Source organism: Trichogramma pretiosum, unplaced genomic scaffold, assembly GCF_000599845.2.
Source record: "Trichogramma pretiosum strain Unisexual culture from Peru unplaced genomic scaffold, Tpre_2.0 scaffold28, whole genome shotgun sequence".
NCBI lineage: Eukaryota > Metazoa > Arthropoda > Insecta > Hymenoptera > Trichogrammatidae > Trichogramma > Trichogramma pretiosum.
In genome coordinates, this window is record NW_019641710.1 from 609,465 (window position 1) to 624,758 (window position 15,294).

Here is a 15,294-nt window from a genome sequence, read left to right on the forward strand (position 1 = left end):
GGTCGAAGCGAAAGCTCGCGCGCACTTTAATAACGACTCGCTCCGCGGAGCTTCTCGAAACTCGCTTTCTGCGCCCCACTCGCTTCTCTCTCGCTCGCTCTCTTCGGAGCTATGTGTGTATGTGCAATAGTGCTTCTGCTGCTGCTGCTAAAGGCAGTGGTAGGGATGCGGAGCGCGAGAGCTTGACTGCGACTCGCCGGCGAGTTAGCAACTTGGCTCAGTTTTATTGGCGCTCTGGACTGGTAGGTCGACGGCCGCCACACGCAACTGAGCTCAGAAAATATTCGACATGCCGCGCGCCTAAGTGTGCACGGCTTCCCGCAAGCGCTGAAAATCCTTTTCATCGTTTCGTTACCTTTTGTTTAATCGTCAACTAGTCTACGTTCTTCATGTCAGTTCGGATCGCCGAGAGACGCGCCTTGGCAGCGTCAAAGTTTATTCTCTCGCGACTCGCTGATCAACGGACTACCAGTTTTACACAGTTTTCTTTTAATGACGAGTGAACCAAGAGCCAAGGTATCTTCGATACATGCCAAAAAGGAGCATTAACGCACCGTTTGAAGTGACTGACATTTAAGTGATTATTTGGTGGTGAGACATCGATCGTAGTTGTCGAGTGTGCATATATCGAGCAGCGGAGTCACAGTAGCTGCTCCTTATTCTTTTCTCCCAAATCTGGTTGCTCTCCGGAATTATACCGAGTGAGTATTGTTTGAATAGTTTGAATGCCATATAGTGTGTATACAAGACGACGCAGACGTATAGCGCCTATAGATACGCGAGCGGACAGGCAGATTTTTGGCACGCGTGACGTACTTTCGCGTCCCATGAATATGTATGAGTTTGCGCGCGGCGACGACCACACGCTTGACAATTCATTGTTTTTCTCCATCCATGGAAAAATTCGAATCGCCCGCAGGTACGCACGATGCATCGACGACAGATCGCCCCCGACCAACTCGTGTAGTCGCTAAAACTCTACGTTTCCATTCGCGCGAGTGACTATACTACATTATTTAGATTTTTCAACGCCTCGCTCGGTAAAACGCGGAAACAATTAAAATCAAGAGTAACTCGCGCGTGGCGGAACACACGCATTTCTCTCTCTCTCTCTCTCTCTCTCTCTCTCTCTCTCTTTCTTGCGACGATGAATGATGGATCCCGTGAGCGCAGGTATTTATTTCTCTTTTTTTTTTCGTTTTCGCGTCGCGTGTTGATCAAAATTATTAATGAGTCGCAGAGGGGACACGTGACAAGTTTTGGCAAACGCTTCCCGGCTACGTCTTCGCCGTCTTCTTTTTTTCCTTTTGTCGGAAAATCGTCGATCTTAAGCTCTGAACAACGCACCGAATTAGCTAAGCTTTTGTTCGTAACTTATTAAATCATATGTGCGCAATCGTGATAAAAATCAGCATGACAATTACATAAAAACGTTAAGCGAGTTCATCGAGAAATTAGCCAGGCTCGACAGATAGTAATTGGAGCACTTGTAGGATCCGATCAATAATCGATTGCTTATAATTGATCGAATTTGCAAACATATTTACAAACTCAATAAAGATGTTCGATTTGCACAATATTGTCCTCCTCGGGCTTACATAAGTCGAATTATTTATAGCCTGTAGACCCATTAATAAAATTGTAATGCCGAAATTAATTAGCGGTAAAATCTCAGAAATTATATTAGAGATCATAGATACGAACGATTAAGTAGCAAATGAGCCGAACGTTAATACATAAAAAAGCGCCGACTCAAAAAAAAAAATCCTTCTGTACGCGGCGGCCGTACAATCGTTGTGTATCATACCGATCAACGACACTTGAATTAAAAATAATTGTTAGTTCTCGCATGAGCCATTACATATATTTGAAGAACCTTTAAAACGTGAAAAGTTCGTTAACTCGACGGCATTATATATGCTAAAAAAGAACAAATGCTCTCGGCTTTGGTCAATATTTACATATCACGCAATGTATCTGCATCTTTCTCTCTTGCGCTCTCCGCGATAAAGCATAACTCGGCGCGAAATTGTTTATACTATATAACATGTATAACGAATTACATTCGCGTTTAATCCCCGACGTAAGTGTGCGAGTATTATGCGCTTGTGTAATTAAAAAAGTAATATATGCCTTATCACCGACACCGTGAGCTAACGCTGCGCGCTTATTACAATTGAACTCTCAAAGTCCTACAGCTTCACCGCGTAATATGCAATTTTATTGTATCAAAGAGACGTCCGAGTCCCCTAGGCATCAAGTCAAAGCGACAAAGACAATAGTCATTCACGTTGAATATTTCTGATTAAATACCATCGACGTTATGAGGTTCATTCATCATTGAAACAAAATTTTCCCCTCGACTTTTATCGCGCGCGTATAAGTAATAATACAATTTATGCACACATAATGTGCTGAAGCGCTTATTAGCGCTCGCATTTTAAATTGGCATGAAAAATCAAATATTACTCAAAAGTCCTCGTTAGTATGAAATTCGAAGGACGCGGAGAATTTTCCTGATCCGAGATAGCAAAATTTCGTTCTTCATTTATTGTAATTGGAGGCAAGTCTGAAATTGAACAAATTATCGAGAGCGCAGTGCTCGAATGGAAGATTAATTTCTTTGTTGACTTTTGGCTACCCAAGTTCGATTTTTAGCGAAAAACTTGAAAAGTTTTGGGGGTTGATATAGATACTTCATTCGGAGTAATTATAACCTATGATTGTATCTAGCCAGATTCCGAGGATAAATTGGCCGAATTTTGAAAAAATGTAAACTCTATTCAGCGACAAGTGTGAAAAACTCAGTTATTTCGACTATACTATGTTGGATTAGAAATTAATATTTAGACTAGTTGGATTTTCAGTTGGACGAAAAGCGCAATATTCAAGCTATACACTTGTAAATTGAATCGACAGCTCGAAGGCGGTGTCACGACCATACAACGCCTATATTACATTTTTCTCTGCTCTCTTGTCTAATTTATTGCGATAGGGGCAGATCGGCGTCATACGCTCGAGCCGCGCGTGCCGTTTTTTCGCTCGTTGAGCCACGAGTTTTGTGCGTCGAATAAATTCACGAACAAAGAATGCAGTGTGTAAAACAAAAAAGGAACGAAAAAAGAGAAAAAAAGAAATAAATGAAAAGACGAAACGAGCGTGAAAGAGGGAGATGTCGATGGCACGAATGTGGAAAAATTCCGCACCGTCGCTCGGTAGATAATAGAGATGCAATTACGTTACGAGCGATGGCTTACTTTATACGCATCGACATTGCGGCTGTATTAGGAAAAATCAAGCCTCGGTGCGATGCACGGGCGAAACGAAAAGAATGCGCTCGATAGGCCGAAAGAGCGATGGTCAGGACGAATCGAGCGCTGACGGCAGAGAGCCAGGCAAAAAACCGGTTTTCGTAATGTAGGCGAACTACGAGGCACTCGATGTCGATCGTTATCAGCGCACGCCTCAAGAGTACACACTCTCGTTGCGCGAAATTCAGGAAGTTCATATAGATTGGTTGCATACATAGACTGCAGCGATCGTAGAAACAATTGCGTTTGCATAAAGTGGTATCGCTCGGAGTCGCGTCACTCGTTGCTTCTTTCTCCTGCACATATTATATGCAATTCTCTCGGAAGGCGATAAATCTCGCCTACTGTACGGTACTCGAACGATAGCTGCTGCGACGGACATAATGAGTATAAATTTTGGCGCCACGCGTGTCGGAGTTATCCGCGATATTGCCATCGCACTGTACTCCTGCTTATGCGTATACACCGCATGCATGTACTCATTATCGTAACAATTCTATCTGGCTCGTTGGGAATATCGCGTTACCTTCGCGTTAAGAGATTACGCGCGAGCTTGACTGCGCTCGTCAGCGTTGTCGAGCTCTGGCCCTGATAATGTTTCGCTGTGCTCTGCAGCTCGTGTATATACTTGCGCGCAAATTTTATAGCTGGTAATTGTCGCGTCTGGGAAAGCACCGCACGCAGAATTCGGATGGGCGTGTGAGAGTACTCGAGGGAGGAAAGTGGAAAGTCCGCGAGTCTGTGAATTAGCGCTTTAGCCAATCTGTGTATATATCTCTCTACATCGGAGGCAATAATATAGTCGAAAAGAAAAAACAAAGTACCGCGCGTATACGTGGCGGACTTTTTTACGATCGTTTGTGGCTAATGCTATTATGCAAATAGTGCCGAGAGCTGCTGCAAATCCTTTATACGTTCACCTCGTCGCGCGCGCGTAAAAGAGGAAGCTTATACGTACGCTACGTACGCGATCGCGTCAGCTACACGTCGAATCTCGCGCACAACTCGACAATCGTAGCGAATCCCGTTTTTTTCCTTTCCTTTTTTCTCTCCAATTCCCCATCATCGACGGCGGCGGCGGCGGCGGCGGCGGCAGCATCGTCGGCAGTGGCAGCTTTATTTGCGCAGCCTCGATCGATTATAAGCTGCCGTCGTAACGTCGACGCATGCAGATCGCGACCGAGTTCAAAAGGTCTTTGACACGCCGATATATATACAAATTTAACGCCTAAATGCGCGCGTCAAAGGCAGTGCGTATAAGCGTTAACGTTTCTTCCCTCGCACCGAGCGATCCTATGTGTAATATAAGCGTATAAAGGCATGCGTACGTCGCACTCGCGAAGCGATTCTTGACGTAAATTTGTGTCACGCGCGCTCGCCTCGGAATGGAAGTTTTACAAGTTCTATTTCGTACGTACATGTAGTCGACTTTTTGCGAGCTGTGCGCGACGACGCAAATTCATAAATTGCATTGGCGCACAAGCAGGAGCTGCGCTGCGCATATGCCAGCCTCGATGCCATGGTGCAGCACAGGCTGCTTTTACTTGCGCGCATAATACGCCTCTTGCGAAATACGAGTGTGTGGCAGCTCGCCGAGCTATCCTGTTATCGCTTTCCAGTATATTATACATTATACCCGTAAGTCGCATCTATTATGCAGCACGCAGGATGGAAGCAAAAAAAAAGAAAAGAAAAGAATCGGCCGTTTCTTTCGCGTGGGTATTACGTTATAAATAAATATTTTGCGCGATCGTGTGCAGTAAGAGGAGATTTTTCAAACTTTTCGTCAACGCGCCACATATATACTTGTATCCTGCACGGCCTCGTGTATCAGCACTTATATCGCACTGCAGCCTGCTAGGCTCAAAGTGTGGAAACTGCTATAATTGTTTGCGCGCGGGGACGACATTTTTGTGAAATAAATAAATGTGGGGAAATGTGCACACCTTCGTTCCGTGGTAGAGCTGAGCTGCACATTTATAAGCGAGAGTACACGAATCGCAGCTACGATATAGAAATATATACACGACAGACACCACTCGGCTTTGATACGTCTACACATTTTCTCAATTACTGAGAAACGAGCGAATAATGGACGTAAGTGGATAACGTGAGATTTATAAACTACATTAAACTCCGACACATGTACCCAATTTAAGAGACGGTGAAATGAATTATTTCCGCATTTCGTGCGCGAATTAGACGGTGCACGAAACGTGGCATTTCTTCCATCCCTACATAATGCCTGTGGAATTCTTCCTCGCCCGCGAAACTTACCAACACGCGACACGAATGTAACATATTGTGGGGCTATTATTGAATCTCTCAATAAAGCCGTGGGAAATTACTTGTTTACAGGTTTTATTGATGCGCGCCGAGCAGCGATGCGTTTTAGACGCTGCTACCTATATCTGTATATGCGCGCAGCCAATCGAGGCGTTAAAACGCGCTCCAATAACGCTTTTAAGCTCCCGCGCTTGCTCCGACTCGTGTATGCGGACGCTTTGCAAAAGATGCAAATTGATGCCGCGCAGCTACGAGCGCATCCTCGATCGACGTGTACATCGACTACTGAGCACAGCTTCATTTGCATCCTTGCTCTCGTTAATAACGTCTCTTAATCCTCGACTCTGCGTTTTTTTTTTCGTTGGTGTTGATTTAATTTCCATCGAGCTTGGAAGTTGCACATTCGAACGCAAAGGTCACGTTGCGATCCGCATGGTACTGCCTGCGCCTCTTCAATTGGCCTATACAATCACGATTCCATGAATCTATTGAGATATTTCGAGAACGTAAGCTCGTGCATCGGCAGTGTATACAGCAGAATACAGCGATGCATTTGTGCAACGCTCCCTGATCGATTAGCCATTTTACACGTGCACTTTTCATCTGTTCTGTTAGTCAATGGTAATTTAAACAATAACTTAAACATGCGCTTCGATTCAAGTCCGCGACAAGTAGGAAAAAGACAATCGAGCGACGATGACGATTTTATCGAACTTTTCGGCCGAGTATTAAAGCACTCCGATACGCAATCTTGAAAGCTCGTCTACTGACGTAGACGCGTTTGTAAGCACGCGGCAAAAGTCGTGTCCACGCCGCTCGAACGTGTTAACGCGCTAACACGCGACGCGTATGTGTGCATGAAATTTCGATGTGCCGATCGTTGCGCAATGACATTTTTGAACGAATTCACAAATTGTTTAATCTATTTTTACACGCTTTATCGGCTTTATTTGACAGCGCCTCATTGACCATTTTATTTTAATTCAAGCGATTCTTACGTAATATACGAGCGATGCTCGTTGCGACATTATATTTTTAAAATTTTGTTTTATAATATTTCCCTTGTATAGCGCGCTCGCTTTATTATCAACATAATGAAAATAATTCACCGAGCCGAAATTCACTGCGCGCGATAAAATCGAACGTAAATTGTGTCGCCAGCGAAGCCTGAAATTTGCTCGCGCGCGCCCGCGTGCAGGCAAACGTGTTCCGCGACTTTCAATTTTTTTTTCTTCCTCGCTCCAATCGCTACTGCATGGCTTTAAACAGAGGACCATTATGTGCGCCGAGGATATACTTTCTAAACGCAGTGATTTTTTAGCCCGAGTCGTTTCGTTTTTACTGCGGCCGCAGCAGTAGCAGCGTGGCATAAAGCACAGATACAGATGCTAGAGAAAAATTAATCGCTACTTTTCAGCAGCCATTCGAAAGAGCCGCGCTCGATCATAACGCATCCGTTTATTTCCACTGCTCGAGCGAAAGAGACAAATTGTCTGAGCGACGTCGATGTATATTGTAAATATACGCGTGAAAGAGATATCTTGTATATTATAAATTTCATATTCTCAGCTTGTTTCCTGAAGCGTTACATATTTATAATGAATTTGCGCTGCCGCGCGAGCTTATATTAGTCCAACGAAAGCATGGCTCGGCGTCGGCCTCGCCGCTGCGTCACCCCGTGTGCCAAAAATCGTAAATTAAATTTAATCAACGATGCAGCTCGCACTGGCTTCTTTCATATGATATAATTTGATAATGCGATAATGACATTAATTGCAGTCGCGGACGCTGTGTTTATGCATATGCAGGAACTCGAGCGACGGGAGGCTTATAGTATAATAGCGGTGAGACGGTGGTGGAAGGCGAGCCATTATTTTGTCACGGCTACTTACTCAACGTGTATGGGTGCACTGTATATATGTACATTACAAAATCGCGCTTTTAAAAAAGAGACCAGCAATTTTGCCTCGCTCGTTCAATTAGAGTCCGCAGCCAGTGTACTATATAGCTATAGAGTGTATAGCTTGGTCGAGCTCGGGCTCTTCCGCATTTTGTTAGCATGTAACGCACTCGAGTGTATACATTTTTGTACGCGCGGCTATTTTTATATCATCTACCGAACAAAGTCTGTTATCATCGACAGCTTCGATCCAGCGAAACTTTTTCGTCACTCGCCGAGTATAAAAGCTCGAGTGTAGCCTGCTCGTCTAGCTCTCCGCTGATTTATGTAACGCTAAACCGGCAGGAATTCCGACTTGTAATCTCTCTCTCGCTCGCAATGGACTCGTTATTACACACCAAGTGTAGCGTATGGACAGGTGAGTGTGGAAACGGCGGCGGAAATTCGGAGGCAGCTCGACAAGCAAAGCGTCTAGTAATTACATTCAACGTCGGTGTAGCACGTCAAAGTATGCACCAAGTTGCGATATTACAAGATCAATGGCCTGCTGCACGGAGCCATGAAAAAGTATACCGAGTAAACGCTCTCGATAGGCCGCCGCTGCTGCGCTGGATTTTCCGATAAAGTACACAAACGCTCTCGGCGTGTAACAGTGGTGGATATATAAGAGCGGCCCCCGCGCCGCGCACTCGATATACATATATGCTAAAGCGGCCTTTTCCATGCGCCGAGCTGTCTAGGCGATTCTATATACTTTGCGCGCCGATCGCATTCGTGTATACTGACCTTCTTGCCGCTCGCGGACTGTGTATAACTAGCGCAGCTCGTGTGTGGGTGTCGTGTGCCGCGCACGCCTCGTTTCGTCATTATTGTTTTTTCATTATGTATTATTAGTTCAATTCTCGTTCTTTGTAACGAGCGCGTACTTGAGAACGTTTCGCTCGTGGAGCATGGTAAAGGTTCCATGCGTCTAACTGAAGTTTTAAAGAAATCGCGCCCAACGATTCGACTCGAGCTTCGATGTGGCAACTTTCCAAATTTACAATAAACATTCGAAAAAGTTTTTGGCCCAATACCTACATATATCATTATACAGCTTGCACGCGGACAATCGACGCGCAAAAAAATTACACAAAAGATAATTTGTACACAAGGTAGTAAAAAAGATCAAGGAAAATCAAAGATAAATGTGTTTTTTAACTCGCTAACGATGTAATTTAATGGCCCTCGAGCTGCGGAGTTTAGGGATTTTTCCAAAGTTTGTTGTTTTCTGGCTTTTATTCTCAAAGTTTTGAAAAGTCGAGCGCGTTGATGTCTTGATGAGCCCAAGCAGTGCTCGTGTTGGTCAAAGTTTCGGCATTGGGATTTGACAACTTTCTCTTAAATAAAACTTCACTGCTCCGACTTAAACTGGATTAGCGTGTTATCGTCGTATATTTTGACTAGCGATGATATTTTCACGCAGACTCTCGACCTGCATCTAACATCTTTCTAATGTTGATGTATATCGTACAAGATATATTTAAGTAAATTAGGCCAGTATATTTTTTTATACAAACAAGTATCCATCGTGCAAGATAAATGTCATGTCAGGAGGCAATCGAATCAGATTAACATCTATATATCTAGTACGAGACTTTGGAAACCGAATCACTGCCGCCGTTGTTGACTCGTTATTTGTATTTACTCAAAAATATGCAGACGTGCGATGCGTGCGCCAAGTTTCTGCTGGAGCTCTTATAAAAAAGAAATAGCCTTTATTGTTTATTCTCCTTGAAAGTGGAGGCAAAAAAAAAAAAAATAGTCGCGGACAGCGCGCAGATAGAAGGTGTATGTAGGAAAGAGACGGCACGAGTCGATCGTGTAGCGTGCGAATCTATCCGGCGAGTGTGTGCGTACCGTTACCTCGCGCGCCTATAGTTATGCACGATCGTGTGTCGTTTCCATAAAATAAAATTCAATCAATGCGTTATATGATCGCCGATTGTTCGTTTAATTAAATCAGGCAAGGCGACTATACACCTATATTTCTGTGTGTGTGTATAGCTTACGGCAGAAGCAGCAGTGCACAAAGTGTCCGTGGCTGTATATCAGAAGCGCGGCAAGTGTAACGCAATAATAGCGTACAACAACGAAAAAATAAAAAGAGAGAGAAAAAATGAGTCCGATCGCTGTATACTGGTGCGATACGAGAGCGTCTGATTATACACTTATGTACTCCCCCGCGCGCTGTTACGTAGTCGCGACTTGGCTGCACCAAGGCGATCGTCGCGAGAAAAGCCGATTTATATACATGTAACGCGTCCTTATCTACACGCGTACACGAGGAATTTTATCTCTCGGACCGCGTAAGAAGTGTCGTGTGCCGTGCGCTGCACGCATTACACGGCAGCTTTTCTCTCTTGGCCGCGCGCGTCGCAATTACACGAATGCCAATTTATGCCGTGTCCTACTAGAAACGCAGTCCAGCCGATAGCTCGAGTCGCGCTCGTTGGGCGGGCGTGGGATAGATTCTAAATAAAAACTAGTAAACTCGGCAAAGCAATCGTTGAAAATAGCTCGAGTTGGTTGCGCGCGATAGCCGTAGCCTTTAAATGGAGCTTGCGGCCCGCCGACGTATATAACATATATCAGCCTATTAATAAGCCCATAAAACGATCCAAATCTTACGGGCAACTTCTTTTTTTTCTTCACGCAACGCTGCGAGTCTGATTGATCACGCGTACATAAACGACGAGCAGTGTGGAAGCTGTGCGCGCGCGCGATTATATCATCATTAATGTAGCGCTTCGCAGCCGTTCGCGGTCATCAGCATTCGTTAGCCGCGTGAACGCGCTATTATTGATGCATCATACGCACACACACGCACACACTTGGTAAACTCGTAAATCGCATCATCGGCTGTCTACTCGATGACTGGAGAAGCGATGCGATGTTGTATATAGTCGCACGTATAATGAGAGCTCCGAGCGAGCCCGAGTCGCGCAGCATTTCTATTAGCGCGAGCACACGCGATTCCCAAGAGCTTTATTACAACGATTGCTTCATATATGTATTATTACTTGTGCAAAAGTACTCATGCTTGGCCATTATTCGCTTAATTTTGCAGAGAGCCTAGGAAGTTCTTATGAATGGATGTAGGTTGGACGCAGTCCGCACACAGGGGTACAACCTTCGAAGTATGGGAAACGCATACCTTCTCCATGCTGCTCATCGCTCTCTGGAGCTTGGTTCTGCTCGGGGCACTGGCCTTGAATGCGACTCTGCTCGTCGCCTTCGTGCGAAACTCTGCCTTACGAGACATCTCGAACAGGTAAGAATCCATATACCGACGCGACGCGAGCTTTTCGCTTTCGATCGCATATTGCGCGACGCCGCGACCAAATGAAGAAGAAAAGCGAGTAATCGACCGTGCGTACTACTACTACTACTGAGAACGACCAAGTAAGAACGAAAAAAAGCAGTCTTTATACGAGTAAAACTACACGACGTGCGTCCGCGGAGCAACGTGCGAAATCGCGTGTCGCACCACGGCTTATTGGCTATAGAATACGCGGCTTGTAATCGAGCGCGTTCCGCCTAATGGCTTTAATTACCACCGCGATCACGACGAGTCGCGGGCGCACAGCAACCGGTCTTGCGGGGGCATTTAAATATCTCTCCCGAGCGAGATGAGCCCGATCGATTTTCCTCGACTCTCGATCGGCCACATGTACGCACCTACAGAGACTCTGTACGCGCTGCGCTACGCTTTTTTATGCACTCCGAGCATTACGATTGCAAGTTTTTTCGCGAATATTCCAAACGCTATTTGATCACTTCTTTTTTTTTGCCTTTTTCTGCATTTATGATGCAATGAATATCTCGTGTCTTTGGCGATGGCGATCGCCGATCGAATAAACGATGCTCTATAAAATTGTTTCAATTTGTAATTTTGAAAAATGCCAACGATCGAGTCGTTTCGCGATTCAGTAGTGTCGATCAGTTGATATAATATTTCTGCAGTGATGCAATTAATTGCAGCAGTAGAGATCACTTTTTTCTTTGCACGACATTACCTGCCGCGTTTTGTAAGATCGCTTAGAAAATCCGAGCTTGATAATGCTACGAATAAAAAATTCAAGTTTTATAACGTTACTGCCTTAATACGCATCGATTGATTTTTCGGCTATAACGACTCGCAACGTTGAATATTCATTCACGAGCACGAGCTTTTTTTGCGAAAAGCTCAATAATTCAATGATCATCGTTATTAATGAGCCGGCGAGCTTATGCTCGCACACGAACGTCGCGCAAAAGTTTGAAGCTTGAATTATTATCGTTATTATAAGAGCACGGCACGATTCTTCATGGAAATACAAAACGTTTGCATACCACAAAAGTAGGCCAAACAATATAACGATTCGAAATAAAGCGCGCGAGCTCAGTCGCTTGACGGGCGGAGCACGGCTTGGAATAAACGATTCCATTCGCCAAATCTTCGATGAAAAATCTGCATAAAATACTTATAATATCATATTTATAACGGAAATCTCACTCTTTCTCTATAGACTCGTTCAAGTTGGCGCGTATATTATAACAATGCAGGAGCATCGCCACGCGCACCAATGCAACTTCCCGTGTTGAATTTCCCGTTATATTATATCGTGTACTCGGTTGGCGCGCGGCGTGAAACGAAAGTTTTGTGCGCGCTTACGCGCGTCTCTCGTCGTTGTATTTCAGTGTACAATAATATTAAGCACGAGCCGAGCGCGCAATAGCTCACCGCGGCAGCGAGGAAATCTTGAATAAAATTTCAACTTTTGTCGCCGCATACGCCACTTAATACTTGCGAAACTTCACCGAAAACCTAATTTGCTCGGCTAATCCGAGAGAGTGCATGAAATTATCAAGTTTAAAAGCCCGAAAGCGCGCGCGAATATTCGTCAAATTTTCCTGGATTTATGATTTACCATACGTGTGTGCTCTTTAGCGACAATATATATTCATATTTCGTTTGAGTTTGAAGTTTGAAACGAAAAAGCGAATAGCATTTTCGGCTCGAACGTCGTTGCGCAATACATTATTATACATGCATACAGTTGTGGAGCAGTTTTTTTGTTTCGAATTTTTTTATCTACCTCGCGCGCGCGCACACATACACACACGAGCCGTCTTTCAGACGCAACGACGTTCTGCGCGAGACCCAGGCAAAAAAAGTTCAACGCACCGTTATTTATTTTTTCCTTCGCTCCGCGCTAACGAGGCACGTATTCGCTCGAGGCCGCTCGAGCGGCGCATCGCAGCTATCGCGACGAAAAAGAAGAGAATAAAGATTTGCTTTTGTCCCGACGTACAGTCCGCGCTGAATTTCCTCGTAAAATAAATAATTACAAACGAATCTAAAGCAGAATTTCTTTTCCTCCCACAGATTCGTGATGAACTTGATAGGCTCGAACATCCTGTCGACGCTGGTGCTGACGGGCCTGCTGCTGACCAACGCCATCGGACTGAGCTTCGAGCACACCGCCATCCAGTCGAGCGTCGGATCGGTGCCGAACGCCTGCAGCCTGGCCGAGGGCGCCGTGTCCCTCGTCACGACCTCGTCCGTGCTGTCGGTCGTGCTCATCGCCTGGGATCAGTACTCGGCCGTGGTCGACCCTCTGCGATATCGCACCCGCATCGGCAAAGTCAAGTGCGGCCTGCTCATCCTCGCCGTTTGGATCATCTCGCTGCTATTAGGCGTCTGGGCAATTTTTAATCCGGAGCCGCAGACATTGTGTGCTCTGCTGTCTTCGAAGACGACGACGACGACGACATCGAAATCATCGGCCACGATGGAGCTCTCGAAAAACTCCTTGGCTAAGCTTGGAAACGTCTTCGGCATAGTGTACGCATCGACTTACGTGCTATTGGTGTTCCTCGTGCCGTTCATAGCCATCTGCTGTTTCTACGCGAAGATCTACATGGCAGCCCGGAACAACAGCGAGCGCACCAGACGCACCGGCTCGAGGCCGATCCTCTCGTCGGGCAGCTTCAGCGAGGAGTCCGGTTACAATCACGGCACCCGAATGGAGGCCTCCTACGAGGACGTGCGCAGCGCCAGACTGCCCAAGATCTCGTCGCTCTCGTCCATAGACGAGCGCAGCGAGGCAACACCCAGTCAGCTGGCCTACCAGGACAACCTCGACGAAGAGCTCCAGGAGGTCGTGTTCACCCTGGGCAAGAAGAAAATCGAGCACAAACAAGACTGCCCAACTGCTATCTCTACAGAGCCACAGCAGCAGCCGCAGCAGCAGTCGCCCAAAGTTCCTATAGCAGCCTTGAAGGCTCAATTTTTGTCGAACGACCTAGTTCAGCAGCAGATACGATGCAATTCGGCCGAACTGGTTCGCAGCAAATTTCCCGAGGTCTGCGAGCAGAGACGCAAATCGTCGCACGATCTGCTCTACGAGAACTCGCTGCTCGTCGATCCCAAGCATCCTTACGAATACGAGGACGAGGAGGAAGGCGACGACGGCGACGACGACGACGATCTGGGAGAGTCGAGCGACGAGGAGAACGATCGAATGGTCGATCGGTCCAATGTTCCACGCAATAGCGACAGTATTGACCTCGAGGAAGCTCTGCCGCTGTCCATCGAGATGCCTCACGGGTTCCAGAGTAAAGGCGCCGAGCTCGGCGATCAGAGCAGCACCTCGACTTCGAGCTCGCAAGCTCAGCATCAACATCAGCAGCAAGCACCGCCGATCGTCACGATCACTCCACCCGCTCAGAGAGCCGCGAGCGGCAATCTGCATCGGGTGCCCAGCTCCAGCAAGCCCATATCCATGACGAGCCAGTGCGGCTACATTCAGAACATCAAGCACAAGATCAGCAACGGCTCGCTGTTCAAGTACCGCGAGGAGACCCGGGCGGCGCGCATAAGCGCCTTCGTCATCGTCATGGCCTTCATCTGCTGGACGCCGTACTCGCTGCTGCTGCTGGTGCGAAACCTGCCGATGCCCGCGCAGATCGCGCGCTTCCTGGACCCGCCCAAGATCCTCGGGGCGCCGAGTCTCGAGCTGCTCGCTCTGACGTTCTTCGTGCTGGCGACCTACCTGAGTCCGCTTCTCTTCGGTTACCGCTCGAAGAAGGTCAAGCGCGAGCTGCACAAGTTCTTCTGCTTCAAGCGCGAGCTCTCCTACAAGAACAATCGCAGCTTGATGGCGAAGAAGGTGCTGAAGCGTCGCCACAGCGGCGCCACGATACTCGGCCAGTTCGTGGAGCATCAGTCGGGCAACGTCGAGGGCTCCAGGTACAACATCTTCGGCTGCATCGGCAGCAGCTCGCGGACCAACGGCAAGTGGCCCAAGGACAAGGTGCACTTCGTCCAGGTGCCCGACACGGCCCTCACCGTCGAGACCTGCCGCAGCAGCTTCAGCAGCGGCGCCAGCACCCAGATATCGAGCACCTCCACCGACGAGTGCTGACCGCTCGCCAGCACCACCTCCTTCTCCGAGTCCGTGTCTACTCGCACGATTATGCATTTCGACAAAACTGTACATAGATGTATTTACGATACGTTGCGGACATGAACGTATCTCGACTATTCTTTCGGCTAACCGAATATGTGTAAGCGATTGTGTGCGAATGCGACTCTTGGACTGTGTCGAGTGTGCAGGAATGATGCAAGAACCAGCCAAATGATGTACATTATTTGACGAATGTATAATGAATGTAAATGCAAAAGAGTGTGAAATGTCAAACAGGGTATGAGAGTGAGTTTAAAATAGTGCGCACATCCAAATTGTGAAACGATGCATTTTTCATGGATTC

General features: G+C 46.6%; 1 protein-coding gene across 1 annotated transcript; it reads left to right on the top strand.

Annotated features, from left to right (window-relative positions):
- The first annotated feature begins 238 nt into the window (after nt 1-238).
- Nucleotides 239-15,031, top strand: LOC106659192. Its single transcript, XM_014381606.2, has 3 exons — nt 239-701; nt 10,607-10,810; nt 12,908-15,031. The coding sequence occupies exons 2-3, from the start codon at nt 10,629-10,631 to the stop codon at nt 14,946-14,948; spliced, it is 2,223 nt and encodes a 740-aa protein (XP_014237092.1). The 5' UTR covers nt 239-701; nt 10,607-10,628; the 3' UTR covers nt 14,949-15,031.
- The last annotated feature ends 263 nt before the right edge of the window (nt 15,032-15,294 follow it).

Coding starts and splice junctions, on each gene's coding strand:
- LOC106659192 (XM_014381606.2), top strand. CDS start 10,629: ATGGATGTAGGTTGGACGCAGTCCGCACACAGGGGTACAACCTTCGAA. Junction 10,811..12,907: donor TTACGAGACATCTCGAACAG/GTAAGAATCCAT, acceptor TTCCTCCCACAG/ATTCGTGATGAACTTGATAG.